This window comes from Berkeleyomyces rouxiae, assembly GCF_048999995.1.
Source record: "Berkeleyomyces rouxiae strain 22BRR77 chromosome Unknown BrBRR77_ptg000002l, whole genome shotgun sequence".
Lineage (NCBI taxonomy): Eukaryota > Fungi > Ascomycota > Sordariomycetes > Microascales > Ceratocystidaceae > Berkeleyomyces > Berkeleyomyces rouxiae.
Genome location: NW_027396492.1, coordinates 2,137,119 through 2,160,573, shown reverse-complemented (window position 1 = coordinate 2,160,573; position 23,455 = coordinate 2,137,119). Strand labels below are relative to the sequence as shown.

Sequence of the window (23,455 nt, the reverse complement as noted above, 5' to 3'; positions counted from 1 at the left end):
ATCAACCTCCTCCGCCACCAACATTTTCCTCCATTTTCAGAGGGCACCTTCGACATTTCGACCAAGCTAACAGCTACCATTATTGCAAACTACTTTACTTTATTTTCGCCCCCGGCAGGTCCTGTCATCCCTAAGATGATCGCGTCCGTCCACGCGCCCGCGCCCGCCGCGCCCGCGTCCGCGCCTCCGTCATTGACGTATGCGCAGGCCACCTCGCCCGCCAGCGACCCCTCCCCCGTGCCCACCACTGTCCCCTCCTCCGCGTCGTTCTCGCCGAACCTCGCCGGCCAGGCCCCTCAGAGGCTCCCCTCTTCCGTCGCGCGCGTCGCGACAGGCGCAAAACGCGTCAGGAGCGAAGACGCGCCCCTCCCCCAAGAGGCTCACTACGCTCCCATCTCGCTCCCCGTCGGCCCCGTAAAGGCTCTAGCCGACGCCCTCCGCAACCAGAAAGACGCGGAAGCAGCAACCCGTGATAGGATGCTGAACACTTTCTCGGCCATGGCCGACAACTGCCTGGCCGCAATGGCCCCGCAGGCCAGCGCGCACGAGTCGACGCGCAAACTTCTAGACTTCCTGCAACAGGGTCTTCTAGACACCCTCCAGCACGCCATGACAGGCGCGCCCCAGCCTCCCCCCAACCGTGCCCCTCGCGACACGACCCCCTCCCCGGCGCCGCAACGCGAGCGCCCCGCCCGCCCATCGACCCCGTCAGAGGCACCATCAGCCCGCGACCCCCCTGCTGCCGCTCCCGCAGCGCCCACCGAGTCCTTGGATAAGGAATCCTGGAGCACCGTCGCCCGCAAGGGCAAAAAAGCGTCCAAGGCTGCCCAGCCCGCGGCTCCCTCGGCCGGAGCCCCCAAGCCCAGACAGGGCAAAGCCAGCGTGGTCCCTGAAAAGGCCACCCCCGCCGACAACCGCCTCTTCGTGGTTGTGCCCACCGATTCCCCCCTCCGGAAGCTCTCGCCGGCTTACATCGTAACGAAGGCCAACGCGGGCATCCCCCGCGGCGAGGGCGCAGGCACCGCCACCGCCACCAAGACGGGCTTTGCCCTGACAGCCGTCCGTGACGTCGGCAAATTCCTCAGCCACGCTGAGCGCATCCGCGCCAACCTGACTGCGGAGAAGGTCCACAAGAGGGACGCTTGGTCCAAGTACATCGTACACGGACTGCCAACCTCGATCACGGTCGAGGACCCCAAGACCCCTGGCGCCGTGATGCTCCACCGGGTCACCCTAGACGATGTCCGTCAGGATATCGAACAGGCCTTTGGAGTCGTCTCCGCCAGCGCCACGCTGTCGAAGTACGTTGGCAAGGCGGGCGTGCCCACCTTCCGCGCCCACATCGCCTTCCACGAAGGCCTTGTGGCCCCGTCTGCGGTTCCCCGTCGCGTAGCGACACTCGGAGAGCTGCACATGGTCTCCCCTGACAACACCCTGGAGCGTTTCCCGTTCTGCACACGCTGCCGGGTCCGCCACTTTGACCGCAAATGCCCGGCCGATACCGAGACGCAGTCGTCTACCCCGGCAGCCGCCGCCCAGGGAGACAAGGCCCCGTCCCCAGTGCCCTCCCAGGCGCCTTCCACGGCCGTCACCTCGGCCCCCCCGGCCCGGCCGTCGTCACAGACGAAGAGCCCTTCAAGCTCCCAGGCTTCCCCCTCCCCTGCCTCCTCGGCGCCCAGCCAGCCACCGACCGCCCCATCACAGGCCGCCCAGCTGCAACCCTACCCCCTGCCCACCTCCAGCGAGTCCCCTGAAACACGGGATTCAATGCAGGTAGACGACAATGACGAGGAACTTCTGTAAATGTTAGGACACCCTAACGACACAGTATTGCAAATGATTTCTGCGAATGTGCAAAGGTCCTGGACCTGTGCACAGTCGTTGCTACATAAGGCGCATGAAGACCAGGTGGATGTGGTCTGCCTCCAAGAGGCCCCGTCAAGCGCAGACCCGGGGAACAGAACGTTCCCTAGGCACCCCTCCTATCAGGTAATAGTCCCGGAGGGTAACTGGCGCTCGAAACCCCGAGTAGCCACATACATTTCGACAAAAAGACACGGGCTTCGCTTCCAAAAGGCCTACATGAGAGAGGAACACCAGGATGTCATCATTGTGGAGGTCCTAATCGGGGGGCGCACATTCAGCATCGTAAACCTTTACAATGCCGGGACAGGTTCGGCTAGGACAGGGGAGGCGCTACGTCTCCTGACCAGCATGCAGCCAGGGCCGCGGTCGGTGGTAGTGGGCGACTTCAACCTCCACCACAGCGCCTGGGACCCCCGGAGCGACACCGACGACAACGACGCAGAGCTTCTGCTAGCCTGGATGGAAGAGCGAGCCCTCCTCCTTGGCAACGCGGAGGGTGAGCAAACCCACGAGTCCGGAAGCGTCATCGACCTCGCATTGCTGTCTTCGGCACTTTTTGTCACGGGCGCGAGCGTCGACCTCCGAGAGGAACTCACCTGCGGCAGCGACCATTTCCCGCTCCTGGTGACCCTTCCTCTGCACGGCCACGCGCCGGCCCCGGCTCCACCCGGCAGGTTCCTTATAGACAAGCTAGACAAGGAGAGGTTCGATGCCGCGTGCAAGGCCGGCGCGACCCGCCTAGACTCCCTTGTCGCGGAGTACCGCAGGGCAGGAAGCCAAGTCCCTCAGGACAGGCACATAGACGAGTTTGCGCGACTCCTGCAAAACGTCATTCTGGACGCGCTAATTGCCTCGACCCCAAGGTCCGAAGGAAAAGCCAAAAGCTTTCCCTGGTGGAACGACGAATGTCGGGAAGCCAGCGCCGACCAGAGGGCAGCTCGGGCCCGCGTGAAGCACGCCGGCTCGCCCACGGAGGAACAGGAGGCTAGGGCCGTCCGCCGCGAAGCCAAAAAACGCCTGAGGTCTGCTCTCAGGAGTGCAGCCCGGGCCTTCTACGACGACCTCCTCGCCAACGTCGCGCGGTCCCGAGACATCTTCCGGATGGTCAAATGGAGGACGAAAGCGCCGAACCGGCACTCCCCTGCCCTGGCCCCGTCCGATGGCGCGGAAGCCACAGTGCAGGACACCACGGAGAAGATCGCCCTCCTTCGCAGGGTGCACATGCCTTCCGACCGCCCAGGCGACGTCGACCCGCCACACATCGCTCTAGATGAGCAAAGACGGACCCGCATCACCAACGGGGAGTTGGAGGCTGCGCTCCGAAGCCCGCGCAACACCGCACCGGGCCCAGACGGCTTGACCAACAACGTCTTGAAACTCGCGTGGCCTGTTTTACAGAGGCAGATCATGCATCTGTTCAACGCGAGCCTTTCCTGGGGCCACCACGCCGCCTCTTTCAAAGAAGCCAAGGTGATCGCCCTCGCCAAACCGAATAAGAAGGACCGTTCTTCGCCGCGGGCCTACCGACTGATCTCCCTCCTCCCGACTCTGGCCAAGTGCCTAGAGAGGATCATCGCCCGCCGGCTCTCTCACTGGGCGCTGGAAGCTGGTCACATCGGGGAGAACTACGCTGGCGCGGTCCCCGGACGCAGCGCGGAAGACATGTGCCTGCGTCTGGCACACTCTCTAGAGTTCTACGCCGACGGCAAGTCAGAATCCTCAGTGCTCACCTTTGACATAAAGGGGGCGTTCGATGCGGTTCAGCCCAACCGGATGGTGAAGAGATTGGTGGAGCTTGGTTGTCCCGCCGAGACTTGCCGCTGGGTGGCATCCTTCTTGTCCGGGCGCACGGCGTCGCTATCTCTCGACGGCGTGGCCGACCCTCTCCAGCCTACAGGCGGCAGCCTGCCCCAGGGCTCGCCCATATCCCCCATCCTGTTCATGCTGTATATGGCTCCGCTGTTCAGGATGAATCTCCCCAGCTCTCTCCGCGGATACGCCGACGATGGCTGCTTGGTCCACTCTAGCTTGTCCTTGGAGGAGAATTGCACCGCCCTTTCTCGCTCGTTGGAACTGGTGAACAGTTGGTGCACAGAGAACGGCATGGCGCTAGACCTCGCCAAGTCTGACCTCCTGCACGTGACGCGCAAGCGCCACGGCCTAAACCCGAGCGCGCGTCTCCCGGACGGTTCCACACTCCAACCGGTGGACCCTCGCGGGACTCTGCGCTGGCTGGGCGTGTTGTGGTCCCGCAACCTGTCGTTCCTGCCGCACATCCGCGACGTAGCCCAGAGGACGGCGCCCGTGATCCGAGGCATCCAGATCTTGTCCGGTTGTTGGAAGGGCGCGCCGATTAGGGGGGCTCTCACGGCCGTCCGCGCCTGCGTGGTCACGAAACTGACATACGCGGCGGCCACGTGGTGGCGCCCTGGCCCCTCGCCAACCAAGCCTTCCCGGGGCCTTCTCGGGGCTGCCCACATCCTGGACCGCACGGTCAGGAGGGGACTACGTGCTGCGCTGCCCTTATATTGCACGACGCCATGTGCGATCTTCAACCTGGCATCGGGGTTCCCCCCCATGAGCTGCGTCCTCGACCACCTCCTGGCCTCGGCCGGCATCAGGGCATCTCTAGCCCCGGCAAACCACCCCTTAGGGTTCGGAGACACCGATGGTGGCAAGCTGGGTACGCTCAAGAGGCTACTCCCGCACAGGATCGCCACGAGCCTCCCTGCTAGGTGCAAGGGAGTGCTCCCGACAACCCGCCCCCCGCTGCAAGGCGACAAGGAGGCCGCAGCCGCGGCCCACCAGCTACTAGTCCGCTCCTCGGACCCCTCAGATCTCTGGATCTATACGGATGGATCCAAGCTGAGGGATGACAAGGTCGGCGCCGGCTGGGTGGTCATTCAGGACGGCAGGACCCTGTCCACGGGCAACTGCCCTGCCCCGTTCCGCGCCGAAGTCCATGACGCCGAGGTGCTGGCCATCGCCAAGGCCCTGGCAGAGGTCGACTCATGGGAGAAGCCACAGTGCCGCAAGGTCTGGATCTGCTCCGACAATCTCGCCGCAGTGAACCGGCTCACGTCTCGCTACGCCAAGCCGGGCACCTCCGAGCAGTATCTGAGGCGCGCCCAGATGATCTGCGCAAGCTGGATCAGACCGCACCCAGAGCGGCCACGACCAAGGCCCTGGCCCGACGGCCCACCCGAGGTAGAGGCTATTTGGGTCCCGGGCCACTCCGACATCGCGGGCAATGAGCTCGCAGATGGGCAAGCAAAGCTAGGGGCCAGGACAAACATCTGGCTGGACGGCATGTCGCTCTCCTGGGCCCGCCACTATTTCCGCTCCTGTCTCGACTCTGCTTTCCGCGCCTGGTGGGCAGAGGAGGGACGCGCCATCAGACCCCATCTGCACCGCCCAGTTGAACCCCCCAAGAAGGCTTGGTCAAGTCTCCTTGACGAGACAGATCGCAAGCTCGCCTGCGCAGTGCTGACTGCTCTGTCCGGCCATGGCGACTTTGCGGCCTACCATCGCCGCTTCGAACATGTGGACGCCGTGCTCTCCTGCCCCCTTTGCGGATCGGAGACCGCCCCAGAGCATGTTTGGGTCTGCCCCCGGAACCCACAGCGGGTGTCCCGCAGCTTCTTCCAGAAGTTGATAGGCACCAAGCGCGGGGCCACCTGGCTGGCCGCCAAGGCAGCTAAAGCACCCACTGTGCTGCTCGCCCACCGCCGTGCGAGGACTGAGGTGCACCCACAGGCCGCCGACCCTCCCGCTCGCTCCCCGTCGAGCCTACCACCGCCCGCCCCTCCACCTCCCAGTGCGGGGGCTCCCCCGGGCCTCTCGGCTTAGCGCGCGCGCTGCCACTCTCGTCTGTTTGCTCGTTCTCCCTTTCTCTCTCTACTTCTTGTCTTTCCTTTGTTACTTTTCTTTTGTCATGTTCTATCTTTCTTTTGGGTTTGGTCTTCTACAGGGTAAAGGCCGAGGCTTGGGGTCTTGTTTGGGGCCTTACAAGCGAAGGACAGCCATTGCGCTGGGCGGTCGGGGGACCCTCCGTCATTATACTTCGTGCTGTGGGGATTTTCTGTATGCATGATTCTGGGTTTTTGGTTCTTTAGCTTCTGTATGTATTTCTTGGTACTAGTTTTAGTCCCCTGTCGTATGTCGAGAATACCTCGCGAGTAGACAGGTAAATAAAGAATCAATCAATCAATCATCAATCAAGGAGGTTCACGCTGGCTTTTTTGTCATTTTAGATTTTTTTTCCGGTGCAGGGGCCGCCGGGATTCACGACGCCCAGCCCGGCCACGACCTAGATCCTGGCCAGACGGAGCCGTGGGTGTGGAAGCGATCTGGGTCCCTGGCCACTCTGACATCGTGGGCTAGCTCTTTGGCGGGGGTCAACAGGCTCCGATGATCAGAGTCTTTTCGTATCTGGCATGCTCTTTCGGATCCGTGTCTGCCTCACAGTGGGTGGTGTGATGCTTTCCATGCGGGTTGGTCACGTAAGTCAAGTTAAATGGCTTCTTGGTCTTGGTTCAATCGTGTCGTTTTGATCTGATGGTTTTCTCATGTTCGTGTAAATCAATGCAAGTCTACCATTGGCTCCCGATCACTACGCCCGGGAAACCTCCCACTTCAGGTCCGTAATGCTCACTTCCTCGCTGGACTTTTCGTCGTAGTCAAACCAATCCTCGGTGAGCTCAACATCGCTAAACTTGGTGCTAGTCTCGAGACCATCGGCCAACCATTTGCCCTATCCATCTAAGTTAGTCGTATGGTCTCGGTTGGGTTCAAGTGTCGAAACTGATAGGAATGCAGATTAAGTACCTCAGCAGAGAAGCTTGTGAATTCGAGACCACGGCAGTCAAACTCAATAATCTTTTGACGCTTGGCGGGTTCACTTTGGGTGTATGCAGTTGGGGAAGTCTTGATCGATGCCGATGACTCTCTCTATGACGCATGTTTTAGTATGTGATGCCGTAAACTAGACGATATGTAAATGTCAACAAACCTTGCAGTTCTTGCACTTCCAAACAAAGTTGGCTTCACCACGGCTGCCACTGAGCTCGTTCTCTTCCTATTGTGGTGATTAGCTTTGGATGATCTCAATGTATTTATGCTATTTCTTCGGGACCACATACAAAACGGCTCACTGCAACAGGTTTGGGGTTGGTTTCTCTGCATGAAGTGCACTGAACAGTGAAGGTGTACCAGAAAGGCCCCTCTTCAGTATCCTCAGGCCGGAGATTGGTAACACTTATTCATCATAATCTTGGTCAGAAATTGTCTAGTAATGGGAGCCGGTTTCGCAATGTTTACAGGTGATACATACCCAGTGAGCTCCGCAGTTAAGTAGAGGGCGAACATGGTTAGATATGGCGGGCTTTGATGTGCAGTACAGCAAGAAAAAAAAGAGAAACTCGGAAACGAAATACCAAAAACTATTTTTTTAGTTAATCACGATAGAGCAGAACTGCGGTAATTCATTACCCAGCGCCGCATGCTAACGGGGGTTGCAAACGCAGTTTGGAACGTCAGAGGGGCACTTTAGCTTACATAAGTGTCAACGCGGGTCAATTTTGGTCACGTGATGAAGCGAGGTTATGAATTTTGCTGGGGCCGGCTCCAGATCAGATATCGTCAGATGGTTGGAAGCTGAAGCGGCACAGGAAAATCGCAACGCATTGTGGTCCATTGAGGTACAACTCGGGTTTTTTGGGCAAGGCTGGAAACAGCTGGTCTAGACACACTACCAATTATCTTCTTTCCTCTACAACTACCGACTGCTCAATGCTCCGATTATGCAGTCCTTTCTTTTCAGAGCAGGCAGGACACAGGCCTGCCGGTGTCGGTCTTGCTTAACAGTGGTCAAGACTACGATTCGGAACATGACAACCGGTCCGAACCCGCGAAAGCCGACCCTCAGCGAAGTCATCACCGGATGCTACACGGCTGCGTTTGGAACCTTCGCCGTCATCGATTCCAAGTTTAAGGACAAACGACGAGACGATCTTGAAACAAAAATCAACGACACCAAGAATGCGATCGCAGCTTTACAAGCCGAGAATGCAACGCTCATGGCAAAGCATGCGCAAAGGATTGAGGGCGAAAATAGCAACAAAGCCAAGGGCGACAGTCGTTGGGGCAGCGACAAAGAGTTTGTCCCAGATGCATCCAGTCACGATCCAGCATATCTCCTATGGGATGAACATGGCAACCAAATATTTGACAAATTCAAGACTTCTGACTACTGGAAGACGATTCCAGTTATCAAACGCACCAACTATAAACGATTAACGCGCTGGCTAAAGGAAAACACAACTGACGATCCTGTATCCCTGGACGACTTTTCAGACCCTGATGTTGGGACACGCGAAAGAGAAGTGTCTGGCTTTGTCCGATCGATTTTTCGGACCTTGGAAAGAAATTATGACTGCGAGTTTCAGCCCGAAGACCTTCGGCTTCGGATTGAAGGTCTCCTGGCTCAAGACTACCCACGATTCAGCAGCTCATCTTCCGCTGAAGAAGAACAGGATCATTCTACCCTTCAAACTTATCTTTTGAAGGGAATAAACGACGACAAAGAGGTCACCATTGAGAATATTTGCTATAATCTCCTGGTCTCTCCTGTTGCTCCCAATGCTAAGACCTACAACTCACTTCTTCTTCGCCTGAGTCAAGCCGGCTATCATTCAATTGCAGAGCAGTTGGTGCTTAATGCTCGATCACACTTCAATCCATACACAACAAATTATTCCACGGCTGTCTGCCTTCTCAACCACAGCAAGGAGGCAAATCGCACTGGTCTCTTTTACAATCATGTTTCCAGAATATTCTCTTCCAAAGAGCCCGATGCGTTGAAAACATGGCTACTGAGTGCCTCGGATCAAGGTCGACATTTGTTTGAAGTCATCATGAAAGGTTTCCTTGGACTTTACAAGCTTCGGGATGCTGCTGATATGCTTTGCAATGGCTTGCAGCTAGGGAACATGATCAACTCCTGGGCTATCATACAACTCTTTAGCCTGTGCATCTACGCTCTGGACAGAAACGCTGCCCTTGTCATAATACGCACTCTAGCCCAAGCACCTGAACTTTTAGACTCACTCATCACGCGTGAACCTGAAGTTCAAACTATCGTCATGCATCAGATTAAATATCTGCTTTCTATCACGAGATTAAACGAGGTGCCCGAAACTCTCCGTGACGAAGTTTTTGCAGAGTCTGGAATAAGCTTTCAAGAGTTTAAGTCATTAACATCTTCTCTTAAGTTCCACGATATAAGACTCCAGGCTGAGCAGGTTGAGCGTGCTACATCGCGACTCTACGCGGCTCTATCATCAGATCTATCCCCATCAGAACTATCCCAAGAAGTTGATGCTGCGACTAAAGACTTTGACTTCCATTGGACTGCTGCTTCGCCCGGAAGTTGGTTTGGAAACAAGATCATGGCACGAAGTCCTACTGAACCCAAGTTTACGCATTATACACATCAAGATTACCTCGAAGGACAAATGGCAATCAAGTTGGCAGTTACTGATAGAATGATTATCAATGCCGTCCGTGACGGCCAAGGGCTTATTCTGGAAGCCCAGGAAGTCATTTCTGACGTCAAGAAGGCCCGAGAAGCAGAGGGTACCGAAGAGGCTGATGAGCAGATAAAAATCGATCTCAAGGCACCATATGTTCCAGCCCGGAAAAAGGAAGAGATAAACCACCAGATGCTTAAGGGATGGGAGCCTAGAACGTCATTGAAGGATGCCAAAGACGCAGCTGACTTGCAATTGAAGAAGAAGATTGCTCTGTTAGAGTCACTGCAACACAGCGTAACGATGAATTCGACATGGCCCTCATGAGAACTCTTTAAAATTCATCGGAAGGATAGGGGGCATTGATTGTTAGGCTAGCGTTGGTACACTTTTTGCGTTTTTTTTTGACATAGGGTTGGTTTTGCAATGGGGGAATTTGGATAGGTTGAGGAACTACTTGTATACTAGTATTATGTATTATCATCTAGACACAGCACGTGAGCATTCCTAACTCCATTTCATGTGTGGCATGTGAGCGGCACAAGATTGGCATGGTGTCTCTGCAAAGGATATCGTGAGGTCACGCGGACGTGTTGAATGACGCACATTATTTCATGTCTCCCGAGTATCAACCATTTTCTCCAAGGCCAGGTTACTCAAGACACGTGGAAACCTGAGACGAACTAGAGCTTAGATGCTTGTTGGTGCTGAACAACCATGGTGCGAAATTAAGAGACGGCTTTACGACGGGCATGTGAACCAACCCACGTCTCATCTCAAGATGTCAGAGAACATTTAGAATTGTGTTGGACTTTGCCATTCAAATTTCTTCTTGTAGCGACATAGGGCATACAGCTTGTAAGGTAGCGTGTATCTCTACCGAACTTCTGCTTGGATAGGGAGAATTGCTTGAAAGGCGGCGGTGACGTGGTGCCCCTCACCGACTTGTAACTTTCAGTGATGGTCTGACACGTGATAGTTAAAGATCTATTTTAGGTGTCCTCAAGTGCCATAGTCCCTGCATGTCTCCAAGCCCCCTGAAGCCCCAGCGAACAGGGCCCAAGAGAAACAGCATCCCTTGCGTGTTCTACGTCTAGGTCTCGTCTTTGAAAATGATGCAACTTGTGACTTGTTCAACGGAAGCTCCGCATAGACTCACCAAGTTGCAGTACGTATGTATGGATGTACAGACACCACCGTAGCCACTAAAGGCTCCCAGACCAGCACGGGCAGAGTTCAGCGGCCTGTTATTGGTGTATTCAGTCTCAGGCAGGGCACGCTAGTGGCTTGCATTTTGGACAGAACAGTGCCGAGAGGTCTTGGAATCACTGTATGCTGTAGTTAGCGATGAGGCACCGAGACAAGTGCAGCCTAGGCTTTTGCACTGTGGCTGTGGCTTCGCGTTAACAACTATCTACGGATATTAAAGGCAGTGGTCTCGTCGCTTTTCCGTTTAATTGTCTTTGATACACCCAACTACAAGTCCCTATTCTCTCCTAACTTATCTTCTTGTCGCCGTTTTTCTGATATCGCCTTTGATTTCCTTTCATCATCACACCTTACGCAATGAAATTCGGTCGAAAGTAAGCCGTCATTGATCCAATCAGCATGTGAACGACAGAACTAACCCACGCCTCAGCCTTCCGCGGAACCAGGTCCCGGAATGGGAAGCATTCTACATTGACTATAAGGACTTGAAGAAGCTCATCAAGACTGCCCAGGAAACATGGCGAAGCGGGGAAACCGCCGATCTTGCTGGTACGCAGACTCCAGATACATAACGCAGGATACCCATGCAGGAACCGCTAACTAATATTTGCCGAGTAGAGTTCTTCTATGCACTAGACAGAAATTTGGAAGACGTCGATAGCTTCTACAACAAGAAGCTCACAGAGTATGCGCGCCGAATGACCCTTCTTCAGGAACACTACGGAAGACCACATCACGATACTTCGTCGCTGGACGACGACGAAGCAGAAGAGCTCATGGGGGCTCTCCTTGATCTAAGATCACATCTAAGAAAGCTCCAGTGGTTTGGTGAAATCAACCGCCGTGGTTTCGTCAAAATCACAAAGAAGCTGGACAAAAAGATACCTTCCGTACCCACACAACATCGATACATAGCCACTAAGGTTGACCCAAAGCAGTTTGCAAAGGACACAACAACAACAAGTACCCTTGCTGTTATCAACAATTGGCTTTCGGTGTTGATGGAAAACCAGAAGGCCAACGAAGATCGACCGTCGGCCTCTAGTAGAGCGGTTGTCAAAGGATCTCTGGTACTCTTACCCCAGTCAATTTTGGACAGCCTAGATCAAGCTGTCAAAACGAACGACATCACGGCCATTGAGGCAAAGCTAAAAGAAGGCGATATCCTGGCTAATGCCTCATCGCAACCCTTGATGCTTAATCTACTGCAAAGGGCTATTTCCACACGCGCTTTCAAGTCTGTTGACTACTTGCTTGACCATGCCAAATCTCTAGACGAGCCTGATGACATCAACGGTAGAAACTGCATTCACCGTTTAGTCATCCATATTGGTCGCACCAAATGCACCTCACGAACCGGAATTGTTGCTGGCTCTCAGTTTTCAGACCAGTACATGAAACCTCCTGTGTCTCTGTCGGAGCTTATACTTAACAATAATGAGCCTCAGCTCTTGAGTGAAAACGATGAGGCCGTGAGGATGTTGACTTATCTTCTCGATAAACTCTCACCTACCCAAATGCCAGCCATCAACAGCAAAGACTCTAGTGGCCGTATTCCACTTCACTATGCTGCCCAGTTTGGGTTTGTAAACGTCTGCAAAATAATCATGAAGAAAATGCAAGAGTGTGGGTTCTTCTCAACCGACCACGAGCTAGACGCACCTCAATGGCTAGACAAAGATGGCTATGCTCCCCTTCATTTAAGCGTGATTGGAGGTCATCCACTGACTACTCAGGCTTTGATCGATGGTCAGAATTGGAGACATATAGACGAAACTGGTAGAAAACCTCGCAAGGCCATGTCTCAGTCAGGATTTGTTCTTGCTATTGCAGTGAAGGCCAACTTCTCCGTGATCGTGGACATGTTGGTTAAGGCAGGTGTTGACCTTGATTGGCAAGACAAGACCGGAGAAACAGCCCTTCATCTTGCTTCTCGATATGACCACGTTGATTGCGCTCAAATTCTCCTCAAAGGGGGTGCTAAAATCGATGCCACCGAGTCAACCTATGCCTGGACGCCTCTCCATGTGGCTGCAGTAGACGGCAAAATGGCATCTGTGGAGCTTTTGGTTCAGAACGGAGCCATTATAGATAAGCTTGACTCCTCTGGATGGACCGCTAAGGAACACGCAGCCTTCCGCGGAAACATGAATATTGCAATCTTTCTAGAAGATAAGATCCAGCAACAGCGCCTGACAGAAGGCACTTCTGTTCTCAGTACAACACCCCCCGAAAGAAATGATACTCCTGTTGGGAGTTCTATCGATCACCGCCGATCAAATGGCAAAGTCCCTGAGCCTGTCAAGTCGTTTGGTCACAAATATCTCAAGGATGAGAGCTTGGTCTTGGTTAGTTTGGGGTCTATGGATATGCGCAAGGTTGTTGAGGCGGTACAGCTTGACCATGTACCTCTTGCCTCTGCTCATACTACCGAGCTAGACACTGCGCTTTCAATTGTGATTTCAGCATCTGGTGCTCAAGGCGAGCCCACCATTATCAACCTTCCTACACATGAGAATGTGATGACAGACCCAATTGTATTCACGACGAAAAACGCCACCGAAGTTAAACTCTTCTTTGATCTTGTGCCAACGTACTCCACTGGTCAGAAGAAGATTGGTCGGGCAGTGGCCCTGCTGTCTTCCGTTCGTCCGTCTATTGGTGCCAAAAGAATGAATCTTCAGGGTGATGTATGCGTACCTATTGTGGATTGCAACCTTGACGTCATCGGTGCTGTTAACTTCAATTTCCTTGTCATTACACCCTTCACGCATCCAAACATTGAAATCACATCCGACAAGACATACTGGAAGAAAATGTCGTCCACCATGGTCATCGGCCATCGAGGCCTAGGGAAGAATGCTACTTCCACCAAGTCACTACAGCTGGGTGAGAACACAGTTCCTTCATTCATTGCAGCAGCCAATCTAGGAGCCCAGTATGTTGAATTCGATGTGCAGCTCACAAAGGACCATGTGCCTGTCATCTACCACGACTTTCTTGTCAGCGAGACTGGTATTGATGCTCCAGTACATACTCTAACTCTTGAGCAATTCCTTCATATTAATCCAGACTCTTCTCGCGCGCCATCACCAGGCTCAAGCAATGGCAAAGCCAGCGGCTTATCGCGGAGCACTAGTGTTGGACCTCCACGACGGTCTCGTACGCTAGGCTTTGCCGGTGATGGTCACAGGGAGATGGAAGAGCGTATGAAGCATACTCGCGATTTTAAGAATCAAGGTTACAAGGGAAACTCACGAGGAAACTTCATTCAGGCACCATTTGCAACACTACAGGACCTGTTTCAACAGCTACCTGAAAGCGTGGGCTTCAACATTGAGATGAAGTATCCTATGCTTCATGAAAGTGAAGAGCAAGAGATGGATACCTATGCTGTGGAGCTCAACTCATTCTGTGACACCGTCCTGGCTAAGGTGTATGATCTCATGGGTGCCAGACACATTATTTTCTCGTCCTTTAACCCGGATATCTGCCTGTGCCTCAGTTTCAAGCAACCTTCAATTCCCATCATGTTTCTAACGGATGCTGGTATTTGTCCTGTTGGCGACATCCGGGCATCCTCTCTACAAGAGGCTGTGAGGTTTGCTAGCCGCTGGAATCTTTTAGGCGTGGTTAGTGCAGTAGAGCCTCTGATTAACAGCCCCAGGTTGGTTAAGGTCGTCAAGGAAAGCGGCCTTGTTTGTGTTAGTTACGGAACCTTGAACAACGATACCAAGATGGTCCAGGTGAGTCTACAAAGAAGAAGGAAGCATGAGGCTGTCAAGTTGAAGGCGGTGAATGGGTCTAACCTGCCTCTCTTTTTTAGAAACAAGTGGAAGAAGGCATCGATGCCGTCATCGTTGACAATGTCCTTGCCATCAGACAAGGGCTCACTGCCCATGAGAAAGCCCAGGCCGAAGGGAACGGCACATCAGAGGTTATAGATGCCGCACAAGACATTGCTAGGATTCAGGCCCCGTGAGAGAAGATCATGGCACTGTACCAAACTTTACGGAGGTGGCTCAAGTCAACGAGGTGGAAACTGAAGCCAGTGTGAGTGTGGTATGGTATTCTACGCAATAAGAAACACACGCATGGCCCTTTTTTTGTGACGCTCATGATTCCAGACCTGAGATGGTAGGACACAAGATGCACGAGCATGATCACTGAAGACAGGTGAGTATGATTCGAGCCTTTGATCACATCACCAGGCTACTGCATGTCGGTGAAGGGACGCCACTCATTATCTCGTTTATGAGAGTCCTTGTAATTTTCGAAGTTTGCTCAACAAGACATTTGACAATCTTTTCCCGAAAGAAAAGGACAGAGCAAAGAAGCGCAAAGGGAATATCCCAGGACAAATCTTGATTAGTCTTGATGCAGTGGCTTCTTCCTGTCTTGTGGCCCTGGCGAATCACGGAGACCAGTGCGAGTTCTATGGCAGAAGGGAAGAGCGTGTCGTGATGGTAGGGTACGGCAGGGCTGTTCCCAGTCCTTGCATGGACTATCCTTTCTATTGGGACCAAGAGTGAAGCCCTAAACGCACACCTAGAGGCTCTGAAAGGAGATCTGACGCGAGTTGCCTTTCTGGTGCTGACGAGATCTCATGTCCGGCAAAAGCAATCGAAATGTAGGGGAAAAGGTAAAGTGCATCTTGAGCCCACGGGCCCGATTGCTGCGGCCGCAACAAAAGCCGGTGAGGAACGTGCCTAAAGACATCATCAATGTCTTCTTAACCTTGCTAGGATGTATGCATGCTGGAGACCAAAACTACATGTTGTGAAAATGGGCAGGCCTGTAACAAATCAGTTTCGGTGATGCAGCCAGCAAATTAACAGGGGACAGACATGCTTTCCTGGTAGTGTTGACGCATCTACGAGATGCCCAAGTGTAAATATGTGACAACCTTCGGTCTACTAACTTGACCGTTCTGCTGTAGTACTGAGTTACACGCCACGGGCTGCTTCCAGAGTGCTACCATCACATCACCCCGGCTGGCCACACAAGTGTCTCACATTCCCAGACAGAAGTGCCGCTACGCCGAGAGACTCGCAGCCGAAGGCCTTGTGCTACATTGCTACCTAAAGATGCACAAGTAGTCGCAGACCTTCTAGACCCATCGTGACTGCCATGCACGGCTACGGCACGGCAAATACTTTGCCCTCAGAATGTCGGTGTGCTACGAGGGAAAAAAGTGATCTGTAACTGTAGCTGCACGGCGATACTATTCACTCACGAATCATGACAACAGATGCTACTACGGCTGCCAGCGCTAGCAAAATCCCCCACCCACGGGCTGCCATCGAATCTACGGTGAAGCCAAGGTTAGCTGCCAAATGCTACTCCTTCTTCCTTGGGCGAGTTGTATTAGACAAAAGGCGGTGGCCTTGCCTGGTCATGCAACCCCAATGCGAATACAATGTGTACGCATTCGCATGTGTAAATAGATGTATGTACATATGTATGTATGTATGCACTTTGCTGCTGCGCACTCCAAGACCAGACAATCGCCGATTTCGCTTGCAGATGCATAGCAGAGTGGATGTGGCCAAGATCGATGAGATGAGCAAGTTGAGTGTTAAACAAGCTTGAATCCTCTCCAGTGGGTTCTTGGGCACGGCCTTCCTCACGGGGGCGGCGAGGTCTTGTGGCACAGGCTTTGCAGCACGACGCTGTCTTTTTGGCCAGGCTTTTTGAGAGCTTGTTTGCCTCTGACTTACATGAGGCACTGCACTGCCCTGTCACTATCGCGATCACCTCTGGTCTAGGTTTCCATGTTCGCAGGTCCAGTCCACACGACAGGACAGGGACTTCTGTGCGTGCTATTTCCTGTGGCTGCAGTCCTGTCAAGTGGCGTCCAGCCCAGTCCCAACGCCATCCCAAGACCCCTGTTCTGGGGAAATCTAAGAAGCCAGAGCACGAAATACCATGCGGATGCATGTAGGAGCGCAGGACGCACGAATGATGACGCCTACAGGTGTGAGTGAGATGCGGGTCTGTCAGTTGGTACCCGGTCCAAACGGGTGGCCCCACGTCGACCTGGACTCTCCTCCTGGTCAATGTTGTCTCTCTCTGTCTCTCCCTCTTGTCTGGCAGTCAGGGTGCTTGTGTTTCTGTGTTTTCTCTTCCTTGTCTTCTCAAATCGGTAGCATGCATGAACCAAGAGTGGAAAATAAGTCTCGGGTTTTGATGTCCCAGAAAAACCCCTCCTGATGGGACCAGGCCAGCGGCTAGCTTTCCTGAAGCAGATGTTTAGCCTCCACAACGGGCGGACAGGACCCTGCATGATTCGTTGGGAAAAGCAAAGAAGACACCAGAGAAGGGCAAAGGGAAGCCTCAGGCCCGCCTCTGTAGGTATGTACCGGCTGCATGAGAGTCCCGAGTTACAGGCGAACCATATGTATGTACAGACTTACATACATAGTAGCAATGATAATGCTTGGCGTATGAAGTCTTGGCCAGACTTTCATGAAAGGCCGCGTAATGGTCGTTGACCTCCTGGTCCCGACTTTACAAAGCTCCCAAATCAACGGATTGTTTCAATGATATCGTCAATGGGGTTGTCTGGCGATATTGCGTCTTCGCTGCTGTCATGCTCTTGTGGGAACTTGCATCTCATCCTGTTGTCTCGCAGTCAGTTTCCCATTGGCCTTCAAGGCTTTGTACGTACAGTTGCAAGTACACGGATGCATGTGCATGTGTATGTGCATTTCCAACAAAGTGTATAGTTAACTAATCAACTATCACTAACTAGTTAGTTGTTGTCTCTTCTCAAACAATCCCGGTACTATATCATACCTGTGATATAAGACTCGCCCTACGGGAAATATTAGCACTAAACAACACCACCATTTTCCGCGTCTTATTGTCTCATTGCTGGGCCTCTCTTGCGGGCTCTATCTGGGGTCGTGATTTGCTGCCTTGCTCATCCTGATTTCTCTTTTCTCTATAACTACCCTTTCCTGCTCTGAGTTGGCCCTGCTTTTTTTTTGTATGTGCCTTATTTTTCGTATATGCAACACATTGAGGACAAACCAACCCAGGTGCCCTGCATGTTGAGCTTTCGGGGACCTGAACTTGGCGGCCGAAAGAATTGATAGAAGCCATGATGCGACGCCAGACGGACTTGAGGGACGGGGGACAGACTACAAAAAATGATTCCCTGGGCAATTATGTCCTTTTTATCTTGTCATCTCCACATTGCCAGTACAAGTAGCACTATACACATCTACGATAATATCACTGGGCTGGCTGCTGTCAGTGGCATGTTTACCATCGTGAGTCTTCGTTGTCGTGCTGAACTATCCCGTGATCCATGATGCAGGACCTTGCTTGCAGCATCAGCCGGGTTGAGCAAATGGCCGAGCGGCGCCTGTCCTTGGCCGCCCTTGCTGATGGCTGCCAAAGCTCATGTCCTGGCCTGGCCAGCCAGGCTGTCTGTAGTCAAATAGCCCCTTGCCCACTGATTACCACAGCCATCGGGCCTTTTCCCCACGTCGTCACGGAACCAGTATATTCGAAGTTTTGGGTAGGCACAGGCGTTCTGTTTTGTTTCCCACCCACCCCTCCGGCTATAAAGTGCATCTATCACGAGGGAATTGAGCATCACCATATGGCTGCTCGAGCAACTATGCACGCACATACACAGCGGGAGGGGCCCATCCAGGTGGAGATGGAGGCCGACACATGTACATACATACATACATATGTAGTATGTTTTAAGACAGCGGGCTCGCCCGGAGACAAAAAGGAATGATAGCAAAGCACTAGCCAAGCCCCGGGCCGGATATTGCACTGTGCTTGCTTCATTGTCCTCTACAGAAATGGGTAGAGCTGCTCTCGTCTCGGCAATGGCCACAACACTGTTCGCACCTGAGACTGAGCACATCTGCCTCTGTCCCGTCTCAATGGAGAAACAATGTTCTTAGAACGCTCTATCGCTCGAACCATCGAACCATTTTAGAGATTTGCTCCTGCTACAGGCGAGGCTGTGTTCCTTTGATCCATTAGCCAGTATTGTAGAGCTTGGCTCCGGGTTTTCGAGGGGGGTCTAGGATTTCATGCACACGTACATAGATACACACAAACACATACAGACTGGCTCGGGTGCCTTGTCATCTGCATTTACGGATGGCGTGCTATAAAACTGACTACTAATAACAACCACTGGCCTGTTCATAATACTACGATATATTGGAACTTTTTTGGGGGAGCAAAGTGCTTTGCCAACCAGTAAAACCCCCAATTGTAGCCCTCTTCTGCAAACATTGTCACATGTCTCCGGGAGAGCTTCCCAATCCGCACATCACCCAAAGTCACGAGCTACTGAGTTCCCATCACTCAACTAATCCCTCTCGAAAACAAGCTTGCACCTTCAAGGGCCCGTACTAGTCGTCATCTCCTTCGGCCGACCGGACACTCCATAAGGAGTCTACAGCGGCACAGAGTCCATCCAAATAATACACCTCGCAAGACAGTGGCGAACCTCGTCTCAACACGCCTATATGTGGCCACTTAAGCAGATATAACACCAAGTATTGACACGCGGTGTGCACGAACCAACATACACTCTGAATCAGCCAGTACGCTGGAATTGCGCGCAGCAAACTCCATTTATCCGAGACTCCATTGACGGTGGTTTCAAAGGCTGTCCTTGACTAGAACTCTTGATACGATGTATGTATACAACCCTAACGCGTGTAAGTAATTTCTCTAAACCCTATGATCTTGTGGTGCGTTCCACACCCCGATCACACTCACAAGACTTGATCTCGATCAATCCAACTCGGGAGACTTGTCCCACTCTGCATATGTCTTATAGTTTATATCGCCGCATGAGAAAACACCCCTCTAGTGGAGTATCTCAGGATGTGCCACTCGGTCTCTGTAAGTCAAGATGTATCCAATATCTCAAAGTCTACTTGACGGGTCTTAGTTCAGACTGATAGCAGCTTTTAGCAATGCATAGGCGGAGAATGTGAAAGAGGAGAGAAGAGAAGAGGGAGTTATAGCAGGCGTACAATTTCCCGTTCAACATCAGGCCATTCTTGCCAGAAGCACAGACATGGGTCTGCTGTTGTTGATAAAGCGAGAAGCTTGGATCTTGCAGTGATCTTTTCGCGTTTTGAGTTTAAGTTTACTGCCTCCTTGCGCCATCAACTACGAGCCGAAATAGCAGGTGCGTATTCGTGGGAATACCTGCGCACTTCCTCTCTCCGCTGGTCTTGCTCATCAGCGGCAAATCTGATAACTCATATAGAGGCTTCGGTAAATACAACAAGTCCGCACTAACTAATCCGAATCACTGCCCCGTCTTGGCACCTAGTCCGCTGCCTTTGGGGAATTTATTTTCATGCAGGTCCGCCCACGGGTGTTCAGGTTCAATCTACATGCCGCGCCCTATCTCAGGTCTGTGAGTATTGTCTCTTTTAGTACAAGTTCCCTCTTGCGAACTCCAAGCATACGAAGGGTGCCGAAGCTGTCCCTTATATGCCATAGCTTTAGTGTTAGTTAGTTAGTTAGTACTTAACAAACATATGTTCATATAGAGTCCTCCAAATGAACCGTTGCCAGTAACCTCGAGGAGGATGTGTCGCCATTTGCCCCATGTGCACAACTCTAAGACAGGCATGTGTGCGCAGCCAGCAGTACTTCTTGAATAGCACGACGGTGACAAGGGCATGAGTGGCCATACTGACCGAATCCGCCCCAATGGTTCAAGAACAGTGATGTTGCGTATCATTCAGAGAGGGGATGGGGCTAGGTTACGTGTGTCGGGTTGCTGGCTCCTGATCCTATTATCCACATACCAAGGCAAGGCTCATCACTCCCACTATCACTGTCACTGCCACTGCTACCCAAACGTACCGTTGTTCCACACAGCCGCCGTTTTCAGTCCGCTTGTCCACCCTCCTGGGCTGTTTGAACAAGTGTGGTCTTCACGGGTTCAACATGACGGGGAGTCGGAAGAAAATGGCGGGGATTCAAAGCCTCTACAAACCAAAAAATGTCGGTGAGGTCGGTCTCCTGTGTTCAAGAAGTCCGTATTGCAACACTGCAGCTTAGAGTATACTATTTTTGTATACCAGTCGATCTTTTCCCAAAGGCCCTTCTCTCTCTTTTCCCCACGGCGGATTAATAATAAGAACAAGGACCAAGTCCCCAGCCCGGTGTATAGAGCAGGGTGGGTGGCCATCGAGTGGTGAAGCACATATAAGTATCTACACAGGTACAAATAGAGCCTTGAAGGCAGGCAGATGCATGTCAGTGAGTCAAGGATACCTGGATACATGTTTCCATACAAGTTCAAGCATAGCACGGGGTAAAGCTTGAAAGCTAACAGCAGTCCGTGATCTGATAGACATTTACCCAAGAAGAGGATGTATGCATGTACTATTTTCGAGTGGAAAATTCGGCGACCCTGTCATGAACGAGTCTTGTACATATGTAGCCATGGTACCTATCTGTATGTATGCACATACACACTTGCACACTGAGGATGAAGGAGGGTAACCTTTCTATCCCTTGCTACCAAGAACGCCATCAGTTGGATCTAGACTGGAAGAGAACAAGATGTGCACAAAGTATGGTACTGTGGTGCATCAGCGAGATTTCATATGCAGCATAGAGTAAGTTATTTGGTTTCAGGATGCTCCCCCACCGAAGCACACTGCAGCATCGAGAGGTTCCCTCTCATGAGCCCTGTACTTGTACAAGTAAGAATGTTCGTGCACAACCGTATACATTGTGTATGTGCGTGTGTCTACAAGGGGTCTAGTCTTTGTGTACGTTTCTATCTTTGGCCTGAAGGCTGCGGTCTGCAAGCATGTCCAAAGAGGCTGGCACAAATACGCGAGGGTATGCGTGATTGGCTCATCCTCCTTATCCACCGTTGCTGATATGGAGCAATGTGCGAGACAGACACCTGAGAACTCTATTTCATCTGTTTCTTTGCCCTGGGCCTACCCTACAGCCCCAAAAAAAAAAAAAAAAAAAAAGGTGCCATGCCACACCATTCTGGTAGCTTTAAGGATCAGACAAGTCAAGAAGCGAGGGTACAACTCCTTCCCAGCACCAAAAAGTAGAGATATCAGAAAACAAGACAACATGGAGAAAGGAAGCAAAAATTGAACCAATGGACTCTCAAAGCGACCCCGCATATTCTTCTTGACCGCTTTTTCAATGTGTCTTCCTTTGTTGGACCTTTGTCTTGCTTCTTGCACAAAGGTCTCCCATTTTAGTACTTACACGTATGAACGAAGGCGAACAGGCATCATCATGGTGGAGAGTTTGGATTTGCATTGCAGACAATCTCGATAATGCTAGACTGAGCCTGCTAGTAAGAGGCCACACCCTGCAGTGGGTTTTCTAGAAGGACCGTAGACGAGATGAGATAGTTACCAATGTGCATAGACATGTATTTCCTTTGTTATCCGCAACTACAGTTAGTACATCTATGTAATCACTTTCCTCCTAGTCTGGATGTACACAGCAGCGCTTGCCCACGGCCAGTTCGTGCGTTTAGACGAAATAGTCACATTGTTGCTTTTACAAATACAAATAACTAACTAGTTAACCCAAGTACAATAACTATGTATTGAAGCTCCGTGTATGTCTATGTACACATGTATGTACATACATGCATATCCACATCATGAATGTATTCCATCCAAGCCAGGGCTGCAAGGGAGAACTCGCTCCGAGAAAAGAGAAGCCTAGCCATGCCTGGCTGTGTGAACCCCCCTCATCTTCCCCCTCTTTCCCCACCATTACGGGGTTGAAGTGTCGAGTCAATGTACATAGGCAACGAAACGTACCTCAGACTCGTCTCAGGACTAACTTTTGCAGCATCCTCAAGGTAGTAGTATATGTTAATACAGCAAGTAGTGCTAATAATAACGTGTGCGTATGGTTGCTGTAGTTTCTATGTACTGGCAGATAACCAGTTGCTTGAATCAAGCCAAGTATGAACAATGGGGAGAAATACAAGAGGCCCACAGACCCTGTAGTCCGTGAGCTCTATCGCAAATGTGATATCAGTCTTACCCATCCTACAGGCCTTATGGGGCGAAACACTGGATCAGGGAGACGGCACTCTGATAAAGTGAGTCTCTAACGCGTTCTTCTCCCTGAGGTGAGGCTTCTAGAAAGACAGAACGGCAAAAGGAATTGCGTCATGAGAAGGTACAAAACTTTACATGACAGCTGGGTTTTACCACGAACACATGTTTTCTTTTTTATTCAATCTCGACAAAACAACTGCATTGTCTCCAGATTTGCAGAGTTACCCGCTTAGTTACAGTTGTCATATAGGAGCCTGGCCTTTCTTTTATTTCCGAAGTCTGCGTGATGTCATAGAAGATACATGACCGCAACTGCTTACAAGGACATTGTAGTACAAATAGTAAATGACCCGATCTTTGGACTCGAATCCGACTTGTCAATGACAATTTCCCTGTTTGGCGCATTTGGCAACCTCGTGCCCTGGATGCCACAGAGATAGATTTCGGGCTGCTATCTCCGAACCATTGCTCCAAAATAGAAGCTAACTATTGATTCGAGGTTCACGATGTATTGAAGTATGTACCAGGCGCCAAATAGCAAAAGCTTCCATGAGGCTGGCTGCCTTGCTGAGTAACTGCATGTTGTAACTTGTATACTTGTAGAAGTCGCTAGCGAAGCCAAATTTTGGTACTGTTTGGCCTATGCAGATGTCACTGATTGAATCCTTTTTGCGGGCGCGGGTTTGTTCTCTGCCCACTGACACTGGTCACTTCGCATGTTTTCTTTTTGTCTCCGACAGCGCTCGAAGCTGCATGTCTGTATGGACATATGTACATACGATAGTTATA

General features: G+C 52.0%; 5 protein-coding genes across 5 annotated transcripts; 4 read left to right on the top strand and 1 right to left on the bottom strand.

Moving 5' to 3' along the window:
- Positions 1 to 135: 135 nt before the first annotated feature.
- BROUX77_002138 (uncharacterized protein) lies at positions 136 to 1,803 on the top strand (the record flags this gene model as incomplete). The annotated part of the gene is made up of 1 exon (XM_073746646.1): positions 136 to 1,803. One exon carries the CDS (start codon positions 136 to 138, stop codon positions 1,801 to 1,803), a length of 1,668 nt encoding a protein of 555 aa, XP_073607220.1.
- A 411-nt stretch (positions 1,804 to 2,214) lies between these two features.
- On the top strand, positions 2,215 to 5,715 carry BROUX77_002137 (uncharacterized protein; the record flags this gene model as incomplete). Its single annotated transcript, XM_073746644.1, has 1 exon — positions 2,215 to 5,715. The coding sequence occupies one exon, from the start codon at positions 2,215 to 2,217 to the stop codon at positions 5,713 to 5,715; it is 3,501 nt and encodes a 1,166-aa protein (XP_073607219.1).
- A 763-nt stretch (positions 5,716 to 6,478) lies between these two features.
- On the bottom strand, positions 6,479 to 7,233 carry BROUX77_002136 (uncharacterized protein; the record flags this gene model as incomplete). The annotated part of the gene is made up of 5 exons (XM_073746643.1): positions 6,479 to 6,619; positions 6,694 to 6,816; positions 6,878 to 6,943; positions 7,008 to 7,122; positions 7,199 to 7,233. The coding sequence occupies 5 exons, from the start codon at positions 7,231 to 7,233 to the stop codon at positions 6,479 to 6,481; spliced, it is 480 nt and encodes a 159-aa protein (XP_073607218.1).
- Positions 7,234 to 7,667: 434 nt separating this feature from the next.
- BROUX77_002135 (uncharacterized protein) lies at positions 7,668 to 9,722 on the top strand (the record flags this gene model as incomplete). Its single annotated transcript, XM_073746642.1, has 1 exon — positions 7,668 to 9,722. The coding sequence occupies one exon, from the start codon at positions 7,668 to 7,670 to the stop codon at positions 9,720 to 9,722; it is 2,055 nt and encodes a 684-aa protein (XP_073607217.1).
- A 1,239-nt stretch (positions 9,723 to 10,961) lies between these two features.
- Positions 10,962 to 14,586, top strand: BROUX77_002134 (uncharacterized protein; the record flags this gene model as incomplete). The annotated part of the gene is made up of 4 exons (XM_073746641.1): positions 10,962 to 10,978; positions 11,035 to 11,153; positions 11,223 to 14,350; positions 14,431 to 14,586. The coding sequence occupies 4 exons, from the start codon at positions 10,962 to 10,964 to the stop codon at positions 14,584 to 14,586; spliced, it is 3,420 nt and encodes a 1,139-aa protein (XP_073607216.1).
- Between the last annotated feature and the right edge of the window lie 8,869 nt (positions 14,587 to 23,455).